The following is a 25313-nucleotide window of genomic DNA, read 5'->3' on the forward strand; positions in this document are numbered from 1 at the left end:
ACCAGACCCAGGGGGAGATTCCTATTCTTACACATGAGAGAATATGGCCAGACCACAGAATGTCAGGCCCAGGCTATGCCACTCTCAAGCTAAAAATCTTCAAAAGAAGAATGTTCCATGGAGCTTATCCTATTCTGTCTATGTAAATAGTAAAATATTAAAACATGGCTAACATGAAAATAAGTGAACTTGCATTCCCTGCGCCCACATCAACTAACTGCAATGACAGGACAGCCAGGGGGACGTCTTCAGGGGAAGGACAGCAGGGGGAGACTAGGCATTTGTTGTGGATTATCCACAAATGGATGAATGAGAGCTGAGTGTCTGGAAAACCCAGCTGACTCCACGCTCCTCTCCTTTAATTCAGGCCCTGCCCCTCATTCCATCGCGGGGCCCACGGCCTGAAGCCCGGCCCAGGACGCACACCCAGGCCCCTGCGCACAGCCTCCTGCGCCGCTGTTCGGCAGGGTACCCGGGGGACATACCCACAGCACGGCTCTGCTCTCAGCTCAACCGTGCTCACACTCCTTCTGTCTCCTCCTGTCACAGCCCCAGGTCCTTGAGTATAAGGCAAATTCCTGCTGTTTTTTTCCAAAAAGACTTTGCCATCTGCATGAAGAGGGGGGGTGCAGGAGAGTGCCTGTACGAACCATTTCATGAATATTTAAAACACCCCCCAAAAGCTATGAGGTCTCCCATGCTGCAATCCCCCTCCTGCGGTCCAGAGCACAAAGGCAGGGGCCCTACAATCCACACGGCTCAGGAGGGTGGGAGTGGGAGACAGGGGAGCTGAACACCATGTCCTTGCATTGATCCCGTTCTGGGGAGACCCCTCCCCCCCGCAAGCCAAACATCAGTCGGTTTATTTTCCATGTCTCATTCCCACCCAGTCGGTCTCAGTTCTTTGCACTGCTCCCCGGTGTTGTTAGCGCTTTCCAATCACACTGACATCATCCTGTTATTTCTAAGCCCAGCTCCCTCCCTCCCCTTTGATCTGCTGATGGTCTTTTCACCAGCGCTACAAGGCCATCTGCTGCCTGCTCACCTACCCTTCAGCCTCCCCTCTTTCACTCCCATCCATTCTCAGTGTCTGTTCCAGGAACGTATCCCTTTTGATTCTGTAATAGACTAGAAACGGGTTTAAGTTGAAGGCAAGAGAGGAGGGGGAAGGAGACAGAGAGAGAGAGAGAGAGAAAGAGAGAGGCATTCTTGCCATCCTACTGCCCTCTCATGGAATCATGAGCAAAGTGACTGTTGACAGCGAAACAGGGTAAAACAAACCACGGAATAAGCTCTCCATCTCAGGCTGCCGGGCTGCCCAGGAGCGGGAAGAGGTGGGCAGCTCAGAGGACCCAAGGTCTATAAACTGGGACAAAAGCCATTTTAAAGGGCATGGTAAGCAGAGGCAGCTTTGTCTGTCCTAAAACCCCCGTTCATCCCCACCACTAACCTTCCCCACCAGGAAAAGCCCCAGTTCCTGCCTGAGGTTAGAACACAGGAACCCAACACTCCATGTGGCAAAAAGAACTAAATCTGCCGGGGTGCTAGAGATGGGGCGGGGGGAGGGAGTGTATTTAACACCTCCCACTCCAGACATTTCTCCCCATCACACTGGGTTGCCTATTTATATTAAAGAGGTTATAAAAAATACATTTAAAAGCTTCCACTCCCCCAAAGAAGCATATAAAGATCAGAAGGGAAGCTTTTGAAAATCCAGGACATGTCAAAGGAGAAAATCCCTTTTTTTGTTGACATTTGTAAACTATTATAAAGGAAAAATTAACTAGCCCAAATCAAAGCACATTATGATTGATCCACATCGGGATCTTCAATCCACCAGCTGACGCAGGGATCCAGTGTCCACTCTACCCAGGACCCGGGAAAGCCCAGAGAAGAAAAAAGCACAACACAACCTGCCAGGATACCCTCCGGTCCCAGCGTGGCTCATTCATTCACGCACCTATTCATCCACTCAGTCGCTCAGCAAAACATACCCACGCACTTCCTAAGTTCCAGGGAGCAGGCCAGGTTCCAGACACACAGACATGAACAGGGCAGAAGCCCTACTCTCAATTTGCTCAGTCTTGTGGAGACTGCCCTCTTTCTCCAAAAGCCAGCGAGTCCTCCTGACACCTCATTCCTACTCATGGACATCCTTCCAGGCTCAAAACCTGAGCTACTGATTCCACCAGCATCATAAGGTCTTAATGGCAGATGAGAAGAAATAAAGTTATCATTTCAGGGAACCAAAAACAGAAGGCTTTGGATTTAATGCCAACAGACCAGGCCCCATTCAGAAGGAAGTGTCAAAGCAGAGCCAGATCAGGTTGATGACACTCAGAAAATGTGTCACGTGGCAGAAAGCATCAAAGTCACAATCAAAACATATCTGACTGGGCAGAGCCAAAAACGGAGACAGTTTCTGAGGCAACAGAGTGAGTCTAAGTATAACATGGGGCCTGCCCAATGGCTAGAGCTGGGTCAGCTGGGAGAGTCCACCTACTCCTAGGTGTCAGCCAGCATCCTCAACCTCAGCCACCCTGGGACCTTCCCCCTGGCTCTCAAGGTGAGCTCAAGACCAAGAAGTAAGTGTCAGAAACAATAAGACCGTGAAAAGGGATGATAAGGACATAATAATAAAAGATAATAAGGAAACATTTAAATCCATGATACGGGCACTGTTCTTTCACTGGTCAGTTTTGTGGTCATTCTAATAAATGTGAGTGATCTCTTTCAGCTCAAAGTCTTTAAAAGAATTTTCTATTTTGTGAAAAGTTTAACTGACCTTGCAATCAATATTTCAATGTCTGGGAAAATCTGAGTTGTTGACTTCATGATTTATTGGTTGTGTGAATACTTTGGACATATTTAGAGAAAGCTTAATTGTTAAAAATTAATAAATTAGACAGTAGACCAAGAACAGATAGTAGGGAATGTTCTTTTTCAAGTAGAAGAATGTACTGGGGTTTTTTAGTTATTACGACGACATGATGAGTTTCAGGTTTTGTTTGTTTGTTTGAAAGAACATTCTGGGACTTCCCTGGTGGCGCAGTGTTTAAGAATCCGCCTGCCAATGCAGGGGACACGGGTTCAAGCCCTGGTCTGGGGAGATCCCAGATGCCGTGGAGCAACTAAGCCCATGCGCCACAACTACTAAGCCTGCGCTCTAGAGCCCACGAGCCACAACTACTGAGCCCGCGTGCCGCAGCTACTGAAGCCCACGCGCCTAGGGCCTGTGCTCTGCAACAAGAGAAGCCACCGCAATGAGAAGCCCGAGCACCACAATGAAGAGTAGCCCCCGCTCGCTGCAACTAGAGAAAGCCCGCACACAGCAACGAAGACCCAACGTAGCCAAAAATGGAAGGAAGGAAGGGAGGGAGGGAGGGAGGGAGGGAGAAAGGAAGGAAGGAAGGAAGGAAGGGAGGAAGAACATTCTGGTGGGAGTGGAGGACAGACCAGGGAAAGAGATGAGAAGCAACAGGACTGCTGGGGGAATGTTCCGGAAGCTAGTCCCATCCATATTCTGCATTTCCCAGGCCTCGTGCCTTTGCTCAAGCTGTTCACCTGCCTAAAACATCCCTTCCACCCCCACGTCTAAGACTTCCCTACTCTTCAAGACCGGGGTCAAATGTTGCCTCTTCCAAGTTCTCCCTCATCTCTGGGCAGGTAATTTCTCTGCCCTCAGAACTCCTCCAAAGAGTGTACCTGTGCCCGAGCTCTTTACACACCTGGCCCTGCTTTACAGGTCCCTAAATATTCATTTATTCAACATGTACTGAGCGCTCACTAAGCACAGAGTGCCCAGCATCCTTTCTCCCCAAGTGCACACTCCCAGAGGCCCGCCCAGGCCACTCCTCACCAGTGCTGGGATCGACCACAGCACAGCTGCCGCCACACAGCCAGCATTCGACAAATGCTAAGCATCTGGACGGCGTTACACCTCTGTTCAAAACCTCCCATGGCTCCCGATGCCGGTGTAACCCAGTCCCAACTTCTCAGCTGGCACTCAGGTCCTCCACGACCCAGCCCAACCTACCTCCACAGCCCCACTTCCCACTCCTCTCCCACCCGCGCCCTGGGCTCCAGGCAAAGGAGACACCCTCGTGCTCCGCTCCTGCCTCTGCCCGTGTGGTGCCCTGCAGCTGGAGCCCTCCCTCTCCACTCGCCTCTGCTCGTCCGGCCCCGCCCACCGTCCTTCCTGGCTCACCTCACATGTCAGATTCTCAATAAGGCCTTTCAAACGGACAGGAGACCCCGACTTCTCCCCACCCACAACACTGGGTTTTACCACCCCGACGGCCGCGCTGCATTCCACTCCGAGCCCCAGCTACGTAAGTCTCTCTTTAATGAGACTGTAAACTCTTTGAGGGCAGGGATCACAGCTAACTGAGGCGTGTGTGGCCAATAGCACCTAGCAAAGTGCCTCATGTAGAAACATTCAATAAACGGTGGTTATCTGACAAATGAGTGAATGGATGAATTCCTTTCCCCGCTTGTGCTTCCCCAAACCCCAGAAATCCCACCTGGACAGGACTGGGACAAAATGGTACTCTTTCCAAATAAGTCTCCCACAAGGAGGAAGGCTTAAGAAGGAAGGAGGGGGACTTCCCTGGTGGTCCAGTGGCTGAGACTGCGCAATCCCAATGCAGGGGGCCTGGGTTCGATCCCTGGGTCAGGGAACTAGATCCTGCGTGCTGCAACTAAAGATCCCGCATGCCGCAACCAAGACCGGGCGCAGCCAAATAAATAAATAAATTTTTTTTTTTTTTTTTTTAAAAAAGAAAGGAAGGAGGGACCTGCCAGGCTGAGGCATCTGCCTGCAGGGGCTTCAGGCTCTTACCTCATACTCGAAGTCACCCCCCAGTGCCCTGATGTCCAGGTGCAGGTTCTTAAGAAGCTCACTTGAGCTTCGGACACTCTGAAAATGGAAACGATGGCAAGGAAACTGGTCAGCCCAGGGGGCCGAGAAGCTCCTCACTCGTTATACTTTCTGGGTCAGACCCAGCAGGTATACAGACTGAGCAAGGAATGAAGCTGCGGGCTGGAAAATCATTTTCACTTATTTTCAAAGTAGCACAGAGGTTAGCCAAAAGGTAAAGACAGCTCAACTATCCACCAGCAGATGAATGGCTAAACAAAATATGGTATATTCATACAATGGAATATTATCCGGTCACATGTGCTACAACACGGATGAACCTTGAAAACATTATGCTACATGAAAGAAGCCAGACATAAAAGGACAAAGACAGTATGACTCCACTTATATGAAATATCTAGAATAGGCAAATTCATAGAGACAGAGAGCAGATCAGGTACTGGGGAGAGGGGAGGATGCAGAGCTTTGTTTAAAGGGTACAGAGTTTCTCTGGGATTATGAGCAAGCTCTGGAGATGGATAGTGGTGACGACTGTACAACACTGTGAAGGTAGTTAAGGTCACTGAATTGTACACTTGAAAGTGGTTAAAATGATAATTATGGTATACATATTTGACCACAATTTAAAAAAAAAAATTTTTTTTTTTCATAGCACAGAGGGTTTCCAGGCCAAGAAAAGGATTCATTCTTACCTGGTTGTCACTCTCCACCTCATCCTCCTCATTGGTCTCCTCTCCTAAAGCCAAGAGGCTGAGAGCATTCTTGTCCTCATGGATGGAGCCCAGGAGACCCTTTGTATAAGCAGAAGTCTTGAGACCCTGTGAAGGCTCCAAAATAGAGAAGGAAAGCCAAGGCACTTACGGGGAAGACCCTCAGATTGCCTGGTCCTCTCTCTTTCTGTTTAGATGGCTCCCAGAGCAAGCCCACCACCTCCAGGAAGCTGACCCCAGCAGCTCCGGCTCACACTCATCCCTCCCTGTCCAACTCCTGCTGCCCTAGCTGCAGGGACTGGGAAATCACCACTGCAGCCCCTATGGACCCAGGGGTCCATCCTCCACCGCCCAGAGCCCACGTTCAGCATCCTCCAGGTGTGACTCACCTTCCCCACTAGACTATGAGCATTAAGGACTCAGCCCGTGCCCTCTATCTCTCATCCATGGGTCATGGTTCCTAGCATGGAACATGGAGGCCCCACGGTAACTACACCGAACACAAGAAAAAGCATTTACCAGTGAGAGTTCTCCATGCTGACCAGACTCCGCCGAGCTCCCCAGGCTCACACTTTGAGATCCACGCAGAGCAGAGGGCGGGGCGTCCACCAGGCCCCTTAACGGGGCCAGACCACCGAGAGGGATGTGGACGGGGGCTAACGAGGAGCCCAGGGCCTGGGCAACAGAAAACATCCTGTTACAAACCCAAGAAACCACGGGGCTCTGAGAGTGTGGAGATGGATATAAAAATAAAACATCTAAATCCTGCCCGCTCAAATTTAAACCGCCTCCGTTCAGAGGCTGCTAATGAAACACAACATCCAGAAATTACCATTGTGCCAGCCGTGTGAGAATCACGGGCTGGTTTCCTGATTCTCGTAACTCTGTGCCTATCTCTCAGCAAATGGTTCTTTCACATCTGGCAGATGCTGCAGAGGCCTCAGCTCTCCCTCCGAAGCCACAGAGGAAGTTGGGGGGTTGGGGGGAGAAGAGACAAAAGCCTCATCTACCAGCATGAGAAGTCTCAATAGATGAAGTTGAAAACGGATGAATCAAGAAAAAGCAGTCTAAGCATATTATTTACAAATATGGAAGCAAACACTGGAAGAAAGCCGTTGCCTCTGGGGAGGGGTACCCACACCCGAGAACTGCTATATTACGTTCTATGCCTTTTGGCTCGACTTGACATTGTTTAATAACATGGGCATGTATTACTTCAATTAAAATAAATATTAACTATGAAAAATACACATGAGCAACAAAAGAACTCTCTTTCCGCTCTCCACTGATGAGGAAAGGGGCTGGAGGCAGCCTCGCCAGAGGACTGTGCAGGCCCCTCCTCTGCCCTGTTCTTGGGATGGCCAAACGAAGGCTTTGTGCCAGCGAGGGCTGGGAAGAGAAACCAACTGGGCGGCAGAATTTGTGAGACCTTGGGTCGCTCACGGACTCTTGGATTCTCAGTCTACTCATCTGCAAGACAGAGATGATGTGTGTCTTGCTACTTAAGAAGGTTTGTTGAGAAATTCAAATGAGATACTGACGGCAAGGAGCACGTGTGCGTGGCCCAGGGCTACACCAGCGTTGTGGCATTGCTATCATTACAGGGATTCACATCACAAGAGTCTGGGCTTAGAAGCCGAGGCAGGGTAGCATTCTGGGGACAGTTTACAAAGAGCTCTTTAAAAATCCTCACACTTAAATTGTATATGAAACAACACAAAAATTCCATTCCTCTCTAATCCCACGGGGACTGAAGAGAGAAAGGGGAACCTGAGGAGGTCAGGCTGAGAAGTTCAGGCGGCCCATCTTCTCACCCGCAGCTGGGCCTGGAGCCAGACCATCGGGCAGGCTCTGAACACGACCCATTTCTGCATGGGAAGGGCATCAGATGCTTATCTGAAAGGTGACACGAGACCCCCTCCCAAACCTTTGTAGGTTGCCAGTCACCTGGCCTGCTGCAGGGTATCTTTGTTAGGCAGAAAAGGAGCTGAAAATAAAAAAATTGGCCAACTTTGCCTGAGCCCTGGGCACCGGGGTAAGCACCTGTCTCATTTCACTCTCAAAACCATCTGAGGCCACAGTCCCCACGAGAGCAAACGGAGATTGGTGAGGTCAAGACCCCTGCCCCAAATCACAGGGCCTGCAATGAGGGCAGACGTGGGATCGGAACGCAGGGCCAGCTCTAAGCCAGTATTGTACACTGCCTCCTGGCTATGGCGGAAAAGGAGCCCAGGAAATCTGCTCTGAGGTGAACGGTGAGCAAACCCAGCCTGCTCCTCCCAGCCAGCCCAGTGGATCAGCAAGTAAAATTCTTCCCACACTATATTTATGGAAAATTACAGACTCCTAACATGGCTAATTTGCTAACGTGCTGGGGGCCTGAGGGAGGGAGACGGGCCCGCTGAGGGCTTTGTTCTCCCAGGCCCTTACCAAATCAGTGGTTAGCAGGGAAATTATACATCCCTGGCTCCTAGCTGATCACGCACTATGGGCTGTGCGTGGCGTTGTCCTTCAGAGAGGATAAACTTGCTGCCATTGGGCTAATGAAAACTTTCAGGATAATCTGCAGCTTATCTGATATTTATAGTGCTACAGTAGTTATTAGAGCTAACGGAGAACCAGGGCACGCCAGCAATTAGGAACCGAGGTAACAACTGGGTAAAGCCACAGCTGGGCAACAGCAAAAGAATAGCCGGGGAAATGCAGATCGACTCCCGTGGTGGTCTGTGATCCAATTTGCCTTCTGAATGAAGCAAGTGGTGACTCTTTAAAGGGAAAGAGAGTCAGAACGACAGGGCAAGCCCAACCCTTTGGTAGATCCCAATAGGGGAGGAAGTGAAGACCCAAACGCGGTCAGCACAAGCCTGACACAGGTTATTCACATGGTTCTGGAAACCCTGGGAGGCAAGGAGCAGAAGCAGCTCACTGAACGGCAGAGAGAGCCTGGGCTTCAGCCCCTCATGACAGTATTAACTCTCTAGTTCTGTGTGATTGCCAGAAGGGACTAAGTTCAGAGGCTGGGGGTAGGGTGTCTACTTGGGAGGACCTCTCTATAATCAGCTGATGGGGAAGGCTTCCCAAATCCTGGGACCGTACCTATATCTTGCATGAGTGCCAGGGTAAGTGCCACCTTGCTCAGCCTCAAAACTGATCATCTTCAGAGCATGTGAACCACCCATGAAGTACAGTTAGATCAAGGGAAGGGAAGTCTAGATACCCTCAGCCCCTCTCTTGCAGGTGATGGGGCAGAAGAAACAGGAACTGCATGTCATCCCACAAGATGGCCATCCTGGGTGGTTAAGGGATCAATAGTTACCGAGGGAGGACAGAGAACAGGAAAGCAGACCTGCTGGCTGTGTTAAGGTGTCAGCTCAACCTGCTCCCTCCCTGTCAAGTTCACTGAGCCTGAAGGCCGTGCTCTCTAAGAAGCCTACCTGGTTGAGAAGCTGCATCTTGCCTGGCTCTGTAGCAAGCCCTCTGCTGGAACTCAGCTGGACCAGCCCCTGCCTGAGGGGGCTGCTGCTTGGCCGGAAACGAGCTTGCCGAGAGGCCTCCTGCCCAGCCGGGGCGCCGGCCACCTTCTGAGGACGCTCCTGCATCTCTGGCCCCCAAGACAGAAATCTGGAGCCCATGGCTCTGATGGCCTCGTGCTCGCCCTCACTAGACATCCTGGAAGACTCGGCTGCCAGGCGGCAGACCACGCTGGCAAGGTCTCTGCACGGCCTCTCCCGCGCGCTCTCGGGCGGCCCCGGGCCCTCCAGCCGCCTGGAGAGCTTGAACACCTGCAGGACGTGCTGGTAGAACCTCTGGTCCTCAGAGTAGTCTTCACTCCCTGACTGCTCCTCAGCAGAGCTCTGCACGTGGGACAACTGGGGCGCCAGGAAGGGGCTGGGGTGCTGCTCCCCGGGTCCGGGGCCTGACTGACCCACACCCCGCTCAGATCCCCGGGAGCTCTGCAGGTCCCACGGGAAGTTGGTCACCTCCCCCAGGACCTCAGAGCCCAGGTGCGAGGCCAGGCTGTTGCTGCTGCTCTCCAAGTCAGGCCCCAACCTGCCCAGCCTCCTGTCTTCTTCGGGGGGCTCCGGAGAGCCTGGGCGTGGTCTCTTCTCACTGGAAGGAGACCCTCGAGGGGTACTCACTGCAGGGGCGCTCGGGGCTGGTTCGGAGACCAGGGTGTCAGGGGGTATTAGCAAGAGCCCCTGAGGTGGACCTTTGGCTGAGGCCCCTGGAACCTCAGGGTCTTCGGGCTCTATTTTCTTGCTGCCCCAAGGGGAGTCCTTGTGGACAAGCTTGGAGACCTGTCCCATCCACAATCCCGAGGGCTCTCTCCTCTTCCTGGCCCTGCCCATGCTGCTCCCTTCCCCAGAAACGCCCTGCCAGCTCTGGTCTTCGGCTGGGCTGCTGACTAACAAGAACGGCTTGCTCTTCCTGGCAGGCAGCATGGGGTCAGAAGAATCAAGGGACAGGGAGGGATCCTCCTCAGGGGACGGCGAGGCAATGGGGCTCTGGCCCTTGTCCCCACCGGGGCCTGTGGAGCTCCGTTTGGCCATGTTATGGCTGTGCTGCTCCCCTTTCAGCTGCAGGCCCTTGAGGGCTTCCGAAAACTTCGAGTGGACCAAGGCCTGGCTCCTGCTCTCTAACGCATCCTGCCCGTTCCGGAAGGGCCCGGTGTGGTCAGGGCCCAGAGAGCCAGGTTTCTGCTGTCTGGTCCTCATTTCCAGCTCTTCTATTTCAGGGTCTGAAAACCCCAGGTAGATTTTCTCTGTCGCCTGCTGGGCTTTCTCCAGACCCTGCTGATCACCTAATTCTGCCCTGCAGTGGGCTGGGGACCTGCCTAAGATTTTCTCCACGTCGGCAAAGATCTGGTGGGTTCGGGAAGCTTGGCCCTTGAAGAGTGGCTGTAGCTTGCTGGGCAGGGAGCCCGTGAGAGGCCTAGGGGTGTCACCCAGCATACGTGGGCTCTTCCCTTTCTTAAAGGAGCCCTCACTTCTAGCCTGCATCTCTTGGTCTAGGTCCAGATCAGCCAGCCCAGGTGCTGAGAGAGGGGATGGGCCACGGAGAAAGGAGGAAGAAGGCAGAAGTCCCTGCTCAGGCTGTGTTTCCTAGATGGGTATATAAACAGGCAGAGAAAACTAAGACAAAGCACTTCTGATTTCTACTTGCTACCTTAGCCCTTGGCAAACCCTTAGCAGAAACCCACCCTCCATTTAAAGAAAAACACAAACCAATGAGGGGAGAAAAGCTAAAAACTCCCTTGAGCTTTGTTGTTTTCTGGGCCCTAGTTTCCTTATCTATAAAGAGGAGGTTGGACAAGATCAATGGCTTACAAACCTTGCGCCATGGAACCCACATATTGGTTCCGCCTGGTACCTTGGGGGTTGCTATCGTGGGCATGTGATGGGGAACAGGCATCACCAAGACCCACACCCCCAGGTTCAACCAGAGCAGCTCCACTTCTTCTTTATACACTGGCCCTCTATGGAAGAACTGATGTGAAGACAGGGTTCCATTGCTAACAAAAGTCTGAAAATCACCAACTAGATTATCCCAAAGGTACCATCAAGCTCTCAATTCTGTGATTGGTTAATTTCATAAAATCCACCATCCTTATCAAGGACTATCAGAAAGAGTCTAAGAAGGGAGGAAAGAGGGGAAACATAAGCAGGGAACCGAGCCTTGGGAACTTGGACTAGGTCTTCTACCAAAGGCAAGAGTTGATACTGCTCAAGAGAGGTCCACACAGTCAGGGAATCTTGGGGTAGAAAAAACCATAAAAGATCAACCGCATCCTGCAAACATTCACACTAAACTCCACCCAGCTCTCCTCCAGAGAGCCCAAACCACCTGAGCCCGGTCGCCCACCTGGTCAGGCCTGCCCCCGGACAAACTCTGGTTTGCGCCTGTCCTGAGCCCTAAGATCCAGACTGGCAGCCCAGGGCAGTCCACTTGCCCTCAGCTCCTGAAACCACAGGAGGAATCCTTTTTAACAGGGAGCTCCAGGAACTCAGTCACACACCCAGAGCTCAGTCTATTACCCAACCCTCCACCCCAGAACCCTCACTTCATTCCCTCTCTCACCTTCGGCCATGCCAGCATCTGCCCAGATGCTGATTATCATCTAAAATAGTCCGGGGTTAGTGAAAAGCCCATTATACATCTTTCACCTTTCAAACACATGCCATTAGAAAATTCAGCCTCTTTGGAAATTATCTGTTCTCTTTTCTCCACCTGGAAGAATGGACTTGCTGCCTTATTTCTCAGAACCATGATTAGTAATATTGGGGGCGGGGGGGAAGAGGAGTATCTGTAGAGCTTGGAAATGATTAAAAAGGATAAATTCATCAGCAACTATCCAATGTCAGAACTGACACCTTGCAAAGGAAGGAAGATGGAGGAAATCTTCACTGAGAAGTAAGCACCAGGCACCGGTGGGAAATAAAGACTATAAATAACACAGCAAATCAACTCAACCATTAAAAGGGTTGAAAAGGTATTCCCAGTGTTCCCCACCTGGCTAAACTGGGTTCCCAAGTCCCTCCCTCTCCTCAACGTGGCCCACCTGCCTCACACCTGGAGGGACAAATAGAATGATAATGGGAAAGATAACTTTCAACTCTGAGTAAAAAAGCTACTTGGGACCAAGGTGATGGCACTGCAATCAAATTTCAGTTATCCACCATGAACCGAGGACACTGGCAGCAAAGGCCATCCACAGGGCCAGATAAAGCCTCAAGCTTTTCTTTTTGGATCTTGAAGGCACTGATGTTCTGACAACTGAATTATGGCCCATCAAACATCTAGGAATTTGCACCACTGAGACACATGATGAACCCACACGAGGAAAGCCTGGCTCGGAAAGGAGAGGAGAGGCACTCGCTCCTCTGGGTTCTCTGGCCTCCACCAAGTGCTCCCTGTGCCCCGACTCTCCAGAGGGGCAGATGGCATCACTGCAAAACCCCATCCTTAGCAGGGCACTCACTCACTAATCCTATTATGTCATATGTGCCTCCCAAGGTGGAAAAAGAAATTGCTTAGAGATAGTAACCACTTCTAGAAGCCTTAAAGGAAAATTTGCCAGAAGACAGGCATAATTCAGATGATGCACTATCAAAAAATTACTATATTATTGTTGTTATTCTTAACCTCCCAGCTGTAAACAGCTAAAGGTTCCCGATATCCCTCAGGTTTCAGGCCTGGCCTCTCTGAGAGCTGGCATCCACTGACTCACCAGGGGACTTTTGGAGGTCTCTTTGTCCTTCTTGTCTTTCTTTTCCTTTTTCTTTTTCTTTTCTTTCTTCTTATTGGCCCCAGGAGTTGACAGTTTCCCCCGCTCTTGGATCACCAAGTTCCGATAGTGTTCATCACAGGGATGGTCCCACATGGACTGCCCATTGGCAAAGTTGAAATAGTAAATATCACCTGTGATGTCCTGGCTGGGGATGAGCAGAGGTCACAAGTTAGTCCCTGCTCAGGTCCAAAGCTACATAGGAAAAAAAAAAGAAGAAGAAGAAAAATGGCAAGGAGGCAGAGAAGAAGGAAGAACTGTGGGGAGAAGGGGAGAGAGAGAAAAGGAAGAAGAGAGGAAAGGATTAACACAAAATTGAAGGGTAGGGACTTCCCTGATGGTCCAGTGGTTAAGAATCCTCCTTCCAATGCAGGGGACGTGGGTTCAATCCCTGGTCAGGGAACTAAGATCCCACATGCCTCGGGGCAACTAAGCCCGCGTGCCACAACTAGAGAGCCCGTGCGCCCTGGAGCTCGCATGCCACAACTAGAGAGAAGCCCGTGCGCTGCAACGAAGAGCCCGCACCACAACAAAGACCCAGTGCAGCCAAAATTAAAAAAATAAAAATTGACGGGTACCATTTGGCTAAGAATAAGGAGTTTCCTTAGATAGAAACAAATGATTGGGATACCTAAGGACTTCTCTAGATGGAGACGTTTAATTGTTAAGGTTCCTGAGAATTCATGATAGACTAGAGTAGGAATAAACTTGGTTTTAGATGGATAAATACAAACACTATGGTATCATGGAGATAAATTCTGGGATAGAACTTGCTTAATATTTTCATAAATGATCTGAAGAAAAAATATGCGCTGTGATAGCTCTGATTTTGCAAAAGACTCTAAACTCATAACAGGTGACAATCCAAGCTAGTGGGGTCAATCAACAATAAAAGAAAATAATGTAGAAGGTAGGTCTCACCATGAACAAGTCTAAAATAAGCCATTCATCCCACCCACCATTAACAGTAATCCATTAGGACAGCTAATAGAAAAAAAAAAAAAAACATTCACAATAGCAATATAAAAGATGCAATACCCAGGAATAAATCCGAAGTGTGCAAAATCTTCACAAAGTTTTATTGAAAATTCAGGGGAAGAAAAAAGAAAAAACAATTGGAGAGACACCCAGTGCTCCTGAATAGAAAGATTCAAGTCTGTAAACACGCCAATAATCCTCAAATTAATGTATAAATCCAATACAATCCCAATCAGGCTCCTTATGAAATTTGACAAGCTCAATCTCAATTCAAATAAAAGAGAAAATATACAGTGAAACAGGAAAAATATCAGGGGTAAAAGACAAAAAGACATACAAATGGCCAAGAAGCACATGAGAAGATGCTCAACACAACTAAAGATTAGGGAAGTGAAATTAAAACTACAATGAAATGTCACTTCACACCCATTAGCATGGCTATTATCAAAAAAGCAGAAAATATGGGCATTCCCTGGCGGTCCAGTGGTTAGGACTCGGCACTCTCACTGCTAAGGGCCCAGGTTCGATCCCTGGTTGGGGAACTAAAATCTCACATGCTGCAGGGCATGGCCCCCCCCCCAAAAAAAGCAGAAAATAACAAGCGCTGGCAAGGATGTAGAGAAACTGGAACCCTGGTGCACTACTGGTGGGAATGGAAAATGGTGTAGCCACAGTGAACACAGTATGACAGTTCCTCAAAAAATTAAAAATAGAATTACCATTTGAACCAGAAATTCCACCTCTGGATGCATACCCAAAAGAATTGAAAGCAGGGATTCGAACAGACATTTGTACACCAATGGTCACAGCACCACTATTCACATAGCCAAATGGAAAGAGAAATTCTCAGGTGCCAGAAACAGAAAGAAAACATGAAACCTGAATAATAAGTGCATGAACTGACAGGTCAAGATTGGTATCTGACCTGGATATAGGCCCGTGGAACTTGGGTTTTAATGCCAGTTTAGAACAAAATGTGGCCTTAGGCCTTCGTGAATTTAGGAACTGGAAATGAGACCCTAGATGTATCTGGGGCCCTTTGGGCTGTTCCTTCCATGAATAAAAGGACCTAGGTTATGGAAGCAGCAAGGAAGCATGTCACCCACTCCAGGTTCTAGGTGGGCAAAATAAAATTTAATGAAAAACTGAAACCCCAAGACACATGTAGATCTATAGTCCAAAATGTGGTAAGGGAATCCCAAGTCAGGAAATTAATGTAAAAATTTAGTCCTAAACCACTGAAAACTCCTTGGCAGAAACCATTGTAAAGCCACTCAACAACCTAGGAATGAGACACTCACAGAAAATAACCTCTGCAGAGATGAATTCACAAAATGCACAATAACTAATTACAGAGGAAACGTGAGGAAACATTTCACCATGAGGGAAAATCAGTAACACAATGAAAAGAAGAACTGAGAGAGTAGAACAATCAAGAGAAGACTAAAAATAACAATATGTAAAATTATTGTAGGGACAAAGGAGTAGAATCCATAATGAAAGAACAGAACTCTAAAAAAACCTAGACATATTGAAAAGAACATAAGAGAACTTGAAGGAACTGGTAGTCATTAAATTCAAAATGAAAAACAACCAGATTTGATGCAGAAGAAGAAACAAATAGTGAATTGGGAAATAAATATGCTAAAGGAAATTATAAAGTGATTTTTCAAATATGAAACAGAAGTTAAGAGACATGGAGGATCAAATAATAAGGTCCAATATATTTCCAGTTAGAGGTGTAGAAAAGAAAGTGATAATGGTTGACAACTTTCCAAAATTTAACAGAGACATGAGCCCTCAGAGTAAGGAAGCACTCCAATTCCTATACACAGTAAATAACAATGAATCCACACCTAGACACACTGTCGTGAAATTACAGAACACCAGAGATTAAAAACAAAATAATAAAAACAACCAGAGGGGGGAAAGCTGATTACCTACAAAGGAACAACTAATGAAACCAAAAAACATGTCTTACTAGCAAAACCAGTGGTCAGAAGATGATGGTATACAGTATTGTCAAACAGCTATTGACAAATCTATACTCAACTAAACCACTATTCAAGAGTGAGACCAGGGACTTCCCTGGTAGCACAGTGGTTAAGAATCCGCCTGCTGATGCAGGCGACACGGGTTTGAGCCCTGGTCCGAAAGATCCCACATGCCGCGGAGCAACTAATCCCGTGTGTCACAACTACTGAGCCTGCACTCTAGAGCCTGCGTGCCACAACTACTGAAGCCCACGTGCCTAGAGCCCGTGCTCCGCAACAAGAGAAGCCACCGCAATGAGAAGCCCGCACACCGCAACGAAGACCCAAGGCAGAAAAAAATAAATAAATAAAATTAAAATTAAAAAAAAAAAGAGTGAGACCAGGGATTTCCCTGGCAAGGGCTCAGAGCTTTCACTGCTGGGGCCCAGGTTTGATTCCTGGTCGGGAAACTAAGATCCCACAAGCCACAGCGCAGCCAAAAAAAAAATACAAAAAAAAAAAGAGTGAGACCAGACAACAATTACTCAGGACAAAGGAAGATAAACACATTTAGCATGCTTGATATAAAGGACATTTAAGAACCCTGCATCCAAAAACAGAAACGGACTCACAGACTCAGAAAACAAATTTATGGTTACCAAAGGGGAAAGGGATGAGGTAAGGAAAAATCAGGAGTTTGGGATTAGCAGATACAAACTACTCTATATGAAAAACAACAAGGTCCTACTGTATAGCACAGGGAACTATATTCAATATCCTGTAATAAACTATAATGGAAAAGATTATGAAAAAGAATATTTTTTTAACATCTTTATTGGAGTATAATTGCTTTACAATGCTGTGTTAGTTTCTGCTGTATAACAAAGTGAATCAGCTGCATGTATACATATATCCCCATATCCCCTCCCTCTTGCACCTCCCTCCCACCCTCCCTATCCCACCCCTCTAGGTGGTCACAAAGCACCGAGCTGATCTCCCTGTGCTATGCAGCTGCTTCCCACTAGCTATCTATTTTACATTTGGTAGTGTACATATACCAATGCTACTCTCTCACTTTGTCCCAGCTTACCCTTCCCCCTCCCCATGCTCTCAAGTCCATTCTCTAAGTCTGCGTCTTTATTCCTGTCCTGCCCTAGGTTCATCATATATTCTTATATATATGTATGTGTGTGTGTATATGTATGTGTGTATATATATATATAACTGAATCACTTTGCTGCACACCAGAAACTAACACAAAATTGTAAATCAACTATACTTCAATAAAAAAAAGAACCCTGGGGACTTCCCCAGTGGTGCAGTGGATAAGACTCCACGCTCCCAATGCAGGGGGCCTGGGTTCGACCCCTGGTCAGGGAACTAGATCCCACATGCATGCCGCAACTAACAGTTCGCATGCCACAGCTAAGGAGCCCGCCTGCCACAACTAAGCAGCCCACGGGCTGCAACTAAGACCCGGTTGCAACCAAATAAATTAATTAATTAAAAAAAAAAAAAAGAACCCTGTATCCAAAAATGAGAGACTACATTCTTATCAAGCACACATAGAACACTTAACATAAACAGGATCACTTACTGAACAAAAAGAACTCTCAACGTGTAACAAAGAATAATGAACAAATAAAATTGGAAATCAGTAATTTAAAAAATACCCAACTGTATCCATCTCATCGCCTTCAAGCTATCATTTTGGATCAAAGGTACTTAACAAAATTTAAAAAAAATCAAATCCAATAATATATAATCATTACCAAGCAGAGTTTACCCCAGGAATGTAAGGTCGGTCTAACATTTGAAAACCAATCTATATAATTGACCATATTAACAGACCAATATAGAAAAATCATATGATTCTATCAATAGATACAGAAAAAAATATTTGATAAAATCCAACATCCATTTTGGATTTAAACTCTCAGCAAGCAAGGAATACAAGGGAACTTCCTCATCCTGACAAAGGGCATTTAGAAAACCCTACAGCTAACATCACCTAACATCATACTTAACGGTGAAAGACTGAATGCTTCCCCTTAAGATCAGGAACAAGGCCAAAATGTCCATTGTCACCACTTCTATTCAATTGTATTGGAGGTTCCAGTCAGTGCAGTAAGGCAAGAAATAGAAATATAAGGTATCTAGGTTAGAAAGGAAGATGAAAAAATGTCTTTATTCCCAGAAGACATACCATCTATGTAGAAAATCCTATAGAATCTACAAAAAAGCTAATAGAAGTGACATAAGCAAGTTTAGCAAGGTTGCAGGCTACAAGGTCAGCATACAAAAACCAATTTTACTTTTATATGAAGGCAATCAACAATTGGAAATTGACATTTAAAAAAAAACCATTTAAAACCATAATGGAAAAGAATATGAAAAGAATGTATATGTATTTATAACTGAATCACTTTGCTGTACAGCAGAAATTAACACATTGTAAATCAACTATACTTCAATAACATAAAAATAAATAAATAAATAAAAGATACCATTTACAGAAGCAACAAAAAAAGAGAGATAAATGTGACAAAATATGGGCAAGATGTGTACACTAAAAACTATAAAAGATTTCTTAGCGATATTAAAGAAAACCTAAATATTGAATAAATGGAGACAGACTGTGTTCATGGGTTAGAAGATTCAATATTATTTAAGATGTCAGTTCTCCCAAACTGATTTATAGATTCAATGCAATTCCAATCAAAATCCTAAGAGGATTTTTTTTTGTAGAAAATGACAAGCTGATTCTAAAATTCATATGGAAATGCAAGGGACCTAGAATACAATTTTGAAAATGGAGAACAATTTGCAGCACTTACCCTAAATGATTTCAATATTTATAATAAAGCTACAGTAATCAAGACAGTACGGTATGGGGGGGAGGAACCAAGATGGCAGAGTAGAAGGACGTGCTCTCACTCCCTCTTGTGAGAACACCAGAATCACAGCTAACTGCTGGACAATCATCGACAGGAAGACACTGGAACTCACCAAAAAAGATACCCCACATCCAAAGACAAAGGAGAAGCCACAATGAGACGGTAGGAGGGGCACAATCACAGTAAAATCAAATCCCATAACTGCTGGGTGGGTGACTCACAGACTGGAGAACACTTATACCACAGAAGTCCACCCACTGGAGTAAAGGTTCTGAGCCCCAAGTCAGGCTTCCCAACCTGGGGGTCCGGCAACGAGACCTGCGGGGGGGGACGGGACTGTGGCTCACCGTGTGGACAAGGACACTGGCAGCAGAAGTTCTGGGAAGTACTCCGTGGCGTGAGCCCTCCCAGAGTCTGTCATTAGCCCCACCAAAGAGCCCAGATAGGCTCCAGTGTTGGGTCACCTCAGGCAAAACAACCAACAGGGAGGGAACCCAGCCCCACCCATCAACAGTCAAGTGGATTAAAGTTTTACTGAGCTCTGCCCACCAGAGCAACAGTCAACTCTACCCCCCACCAGTCCCTCCCATCAAGCCTCTTAGGTAGCCTCATCCACCAGAGGACAGACAGCAGAAGCAAGAAGAACTACAATCTTGCAGCCTGTGGAATAAAAACCACATTCACAGAAAGATAGACAAGATGAAAAGGCAGAGGGCTATGTACCAGATGAAGGAACAAGATAAAACCCCAGAAAAACAACTAAATGAAGTGGAGATAGGCAACCTTCCAGAAAAAGAATTCAGAATAATGACAGTGAAGATGATCCAGGACCTCAGAAAAACAATGGAGGCAAAGATCGAGAAGATGCAAGAAATGTTTAACAAAGACCTAGAAGAATTAAAGAACAAACAAACAGAAATGAACAATACAATAACTTAAATGAAAACTGCACTACAAGGAATCAATAGCAGAATAATTGAAGCAGAAGAACGGATAAGTCACCTGGAAGACAGAATGGTGGAATTCATTGCCACAGAACAGAATAAAGAAAAAAGAATGAAAAGAAATGAAGACAGCCTAAGAGATCTCTGGGACAACATTAAATGCAACAACATTCGCATTATAGGGGTCCCAGAAGGAGAAGAGAGAGAGAAAGGACCAGAGAAAATATTTGAAGAGATTATAGTTGAAAACTTCCCTAACATGGGAAAGGAAATAGCCACCCAAGTCCAGGAAGCGCAGAGAGTCCCATACAGGATAAACCCAAGGAGAAACACGCCGAGACACACAGTAATCAAATTGGCAAAAATTAAAGACAAAGAAAAATTATTGAAAGCAACAAGGGAAAAATGACAAATAACATACAAGGGAACTCCCATAAGGTTAACAGCTGATTTCTCAGCAGAAACTCTACAAGCCAGAAGGGAGTGGCATGATATACTTAAAGTGATGAAAGGGAAGAACCTACAGCCAAGATTACTCTACCCGGCAAGGATCTCATTCAGATTCGATGGAGAAATCAAAACCTTTACAGACAAACAAAAGCTAAGAGAATTCAGCACCACCAAACCAGCTCTACAACAAATGCTAAAGGAACTTCTCTAAGTGGGAAACACAAGAGAAGAAAAGGACCTACAAAAACAAACCCAGAACATTTAAGACAATGGTGATAGGAACATACATATCGATAATTACCTTAAACGTGAATGGATTAAAGGCTCCAACCAAAAGACATAGGCTCGCTGAATGGATACAAAAACAAGATCCATACATATGCTGTCTACAAGAGACCCACTTCAGACCTAGGGACACATACAGACTGAAAGTGAGGGGATGGAAAAAGATATTCCATGCAAATGGAAATCAAAAGAAAGCTGGAGTAGCTATACTCATATCAGACAAAATAGACTTTAAAATAAAGAATGTTACAAGAGACAAGGAAGGACACTACATAATGATCAAGGGATCAATCCAAGAAGAAGATATAACAATTATAAATATATATACACCCAACATAGGAGCACCTCAATACATAAGGCAACTGCTAACAGCTATAAAACAGGAAATCGACAGTAACACAACAATAGTGGGGGACTTTAACACCTCACTTACACCAATGGACAGATCATCCAAAGTGAAAACAAATAAGGAAACAGAAGCTTTAAATGACACAATAGACCAGATAGATTTAATTGATATTTATAGGACATTCCATCCAAAAACAGCAGATTACACTTTCTTCTCAAGTGCACAGGGAACATTCTCCAGAATAGATCACATCTTGGGTCACAAATCAAGCCTCAATAAATTTAAGAAAACTGAAATCATATCAAGCATCTTTTCTGACCACAACGCTATGAGATTAGAAATGAATTACAAGGAAAAAAAACGTAAAAAACACAAACACTTGAAGGCTAAACAATACGTTACTAAATAACCAAGAGATCACTGAAGAAATCAAAGAGGAAATCAAAAAATACCTAGAGACAAATGACAATGAAAACACGACGATCCAAAACCTATGGGATGCAGCAAAAGCAGTTCTAAGAGGGAAGTTTATAGCTATACAAGCCTATCTCAAGAAACAAGAAAAATCTCAAGTAAACAATCTAACTTTACACCTAAAGGAACTAGAGAAAGAAGAACAAACAAAACCCAAAGTTAGCAGAAGGAAAGAAATCATAAAGATCAGAGCAGAAATAAATGAAATAGAAACAAAGAAAACAATAGCAAAGATCAATAAAACTAAAAGCTGGTTTTTTGAGAAGATAAACAAAATGATAAGCCATTAGCCAGACTCATCAAGAAAAAGAGAGGACTCAAATCAATAAAATCAGAAATGAAAAAGGAGAAGTTACAACAGATACCGCAGAAATACAAAGCATCCTAAGAGACTACTATAAGCAACTCTATGCCAATAAAATGGACAACCTGGAAGAAATGGACAAATTCTTAGAAAGGTATAACCTTCCAAGACTGAACCAGGAAGAAACAGAAAATATGAACAGACCAATCACAAGTAATGAAATTGAAACTGTGATTAAAAATCTTCCAACAAACAAAAGTCCAGGACCAGATGGCTTCACAGGTGAATTCTATCAAACATTTAGAGAAGAGCTAACACCCATCCTTCTCAAACTCTTCCAAAAAATTGCAGAGGAAGGAACACTCCCAAACTCATTCTATGAGGCCACCATCACCCTGATACCAAAAGCAGACAAAGATACTACAAAAAAAGAAAATTACAGACCAATATCACTGATGAATATAGATGCAAAAATCATCAACAAAATACTAGCAAACAGAATCCAACAACACATTAAAAGGCTCATACACCATGATCAAGTGGGATTTATCCCAGGGATGCAAGGATTCTTCAATATACACAAATCAATCAATGTGATACACCATATTAAAAAATTGAGGAATAAAAACCATATGATCATCTCAATAGATGCAGAAAAAGCTTTTGACAAAATTCAACACCCATTTATGATAAAAACTCTCCAGAAAGTGGGCATAGAGGGAACCTACCTCAACATAATAAAGGCCATATAGGACAAACCCACAGCAAACATCATTCTCAATGGTGAAAAACTGAAAGCATCTCCTCTAAGATCAGGAACGAGACAAGGATGCCCACTCTCACCACTATTATTCAACATGGTTTTGGGAGTCCTAGCCACGGCAATCAGAGAAGAAAAAGAAATAAAAGGAATACAAATTGGAAAAGAAGAAGTAAAACTGTCACTGTTTGCGGATGACATGATACTATACATAGAGAATCCTAAAAATGCCACCAGAAAACTCTAGAGCTAATCAATGAATTTGGTAAAGTTGCAGGATACAAAATTAATGCACAGAAATCTCTTGCATTCCTATACACTAATGATGAAAAATCTGAAAGAGAAATTATGGAAACACTTCCATTTACCACTGCAACAAAAAGAATAAAATACCTAGGAATAAACCTACCTAGGGAAACAAAAGACCTGTATGCAGAAAACCATAAGACACTGATGAAAGAAATTAAAGATGATACCAACAGATGGAGAGATATACCATGTTCCTGGATTGGAAGAATCAATATTGTGAAAATGACTATACTATCCAAAGCAATCTACAGATTCAATGCAATCCCTATCAAATTACCAATGGCATTTTTTACGGAACTAGAACAAATCATCTCAAAATTTGTATGGAGACACAAAAGACCCCGAATAGTCAAAGCAGTCTTGAGGGAAAAAAACCGAGCTGGAGGAATCAGACTCCCTGACTTCAGACTATACTACAAAGCTACAGTAATCAAGACAATATGGTACTGGCACAAAAACAGAAACATAGATCAATGGAACAAGATAGAAAGCCCAGAGATAAACTCACGCACCTATGGTCAACTAATCTCTGACAAAGGAGGCAAAGATATACAATGGAGAAAAGACAGTCTCTTCAATAAGTGGTGCTGGGAAAACTGGACAGCTACATGTAAAAGAATGAAATTAGAACACTCCCTAACACCATACACAAAAATAAACTCAAAATGGATTCAAGACCTAAATGTAAGACCAGACACTATAAAACTGTGAGAGGAAAACATAGGAAAAACACTCTTTGACATAAATCACAGCAAGATCTTTTTTGATCTACCTCCTAGAGCAATGGAAATAAAAACAAAACTAAACAAATGGGACCTAATGAAACTTCAAAGCTTTTGCACAGCAAAGGAAACCATAAACAAGACGAAAAGACAGCCCTCAGAAAGGGAGAAAATGTTCACAAATGAATCAACGGACAAAGGATTAATCTCCAAAATAAATAAACAGCTCATGCAGCTCAATATTAAAGAAACAAACAACCCAATCCAAAAATGGGCAGAAGACCTAAATAGACATTTCTCCAAAGGAGACATACAGATGGCCAAGAAGCACATGAAAAGCTGCTCAACATCACTAATTATTAGAGAAATGCAAATCAAAACTCCAATGAGGTATCACCTCACACCACTTAGAATGGGCATCATCAGAAAATCTACAAACAACAAATGCTGGAGAGGGTGTGGAGAAAAGGGAACCCCCTTGCACTGTTGGTGGGGATGTAAATTGATACAGCCACTATGGAGAACAGTATGGAGATTCCTTAAAAAACTAAAAATAGAATTACCATATGATCCAGCAATTCCACTACTGGGCATATATCCAGAGAAAACCATAATTCAAAAAGACACATGTACCCCAATGTTCATTGCAGCACTGTTTACAATAGCCAGGTCATGGAAGCAACCTAAATGCCCATCGACAGACGAATGTATAATGAAGTTGTGGTACATATATACAATGGAATATTACTCAGCCATAAAAAGGAACGAAATTGAGTCATTTATCGAGATGTGGATGGATCTAGAGACTGTCATACAGAGTGAAGTAAGTCAGAAAGAGAAAAACAAATATCGTATGTTAACACATGTGTGTGGAACCTAGAAAAATGGTACAGATGAACCGGTTTGCAGGGCAGAAGTTGAGACACAGATGTAGAAAACAAACGTATGGACACCAAGGGCGGAAAACCGCAGTGGGGTGGGGATGGTGGTGTGCTGAATTGGGCGATTGGGATTGACATGTATACACTGATGTGTATAAAATTGATGACTAATAGGAACCAGCAGTATAAAAAAAGAAACAAAAAAAACCCAACTAAAACTAAACTTTCTTTGGGTTATTTGTATGGAAATATGTTAATATAAATGATTCAGACATTACACGAAATTTCTAAAAATCTTATATGTTCTGGTATAATGTTATAAGTCATAATTCTAGTTATTACTTTAAAATGTATATCTCAGAAATAACTAAATTTCCTTGTCAATTGCATTATTATGAACTTTCATCAAATCTTTAACCGTGGTCATTTTTAAAAAGTCTTTTGTCATTTACAGACAGTTCTTGGTGTACTCTGATGCTTTCGCAAAAATGTTCCTATAAAAGGGTTTCATCTTCAAGGAATTCACGGAAAAGACTCTGACAAGTACAGGTTTCTGGTAACTGACTATACTGCTGAACTGAATGAATAAACATTTTCAGAACTCTAATGGAAAACTGATGAATTCATAAAAGTGCTAATAAAAGATCAAGATGAAAAAAAAATTAATTACATGGGACTGAGTGAACTGATGAGGATGATTATAATTTTTGTGACTTTCTGTTTGAATTTAAAAAAAAAATCCCACAAGGACTCAGAGGCAAAAAATATACAAATCAATTTTCACTGCAAAATAAAGGAGCTGTTACAGTGGAGGATTACTGGACTGAATGTCAATATTATGACATAGTATGAGTGTGTTTTCGTGTTTGGTAATTGCAATCATTGTTGCTTTTGTTGTGGTCATCCATTTACAATGCTTGGTGTCAGTTTATTTATCTCTTGTAAAAATAAAATACAGTGTGTGTGTGTGAGTTGTGGGAAAAAAAAAAAAACAACGAGACACAGAATATCTTCATGACTTTGGAATAGGCAAACATTTCTTAAAGAGGACACAAAGCATTAATCATATTTGAAAAGTCGATAAACTGGACATCATTAAAACTTAAATTATGT

At 44.7% G+C, this 25313-nt stretch overlaps 1 protein-coding gene across 19 annotated transcripts in view; it reads right to left on the reverse strand.

The window, feature by feature from the left end:
• Positions 1-25313, reverse strand: part of CEP164 (centrosomal protein 164) — a 71076-nt gene that overhangs the window by 32894 nt on the left and 12869 nt on the right. For 14 of the 19 annotated variants that reach the window (XM_059930320.1, XM_059930319.1, XM_059930316.1 and 11 more), the window contains 5 exons: positions 12818-13022; positions 9024-10691; positions 6109-6264; positions 5572-5706; positions 4841-4918 (listed from right to left, as the gene is read on the reverse strand). In XM_059930320.1, coding sequence (XP_059786303.1) covers positions 4841-4918; positions 5572-5706; positions 6109-6264; positions 9024-10691; positions 12818-13022 — 2242 coding nt within the window. The remainder of the gene's footprint in view (positions 1-4840; positions 4919-5571; positions 5707-6108; positions 6265-9023; positions 10692-12817; positions 13023-25313) is intronic. The other 5 variants (XM_059930331.1, XM_059930332.1, XM_059930330.1 and 2 more) reach the window with 3 other exon arrangements.

Source organism: Balaenoptera ricei, chromosome 8, assembly GCF_028023285.1.
Source record: "Balaenoptera ricei isolate mBalRic1 chromosome 8, mBalRic1.hap2, whole genome shotgun sequence".
Taxonomy (NCBI): Eukaryota; Metazoa; Chordata; class Mammalia; order Artiodactyla; family Balaenopteridae; genus Balaenoptera; species Balaenoptera ricei.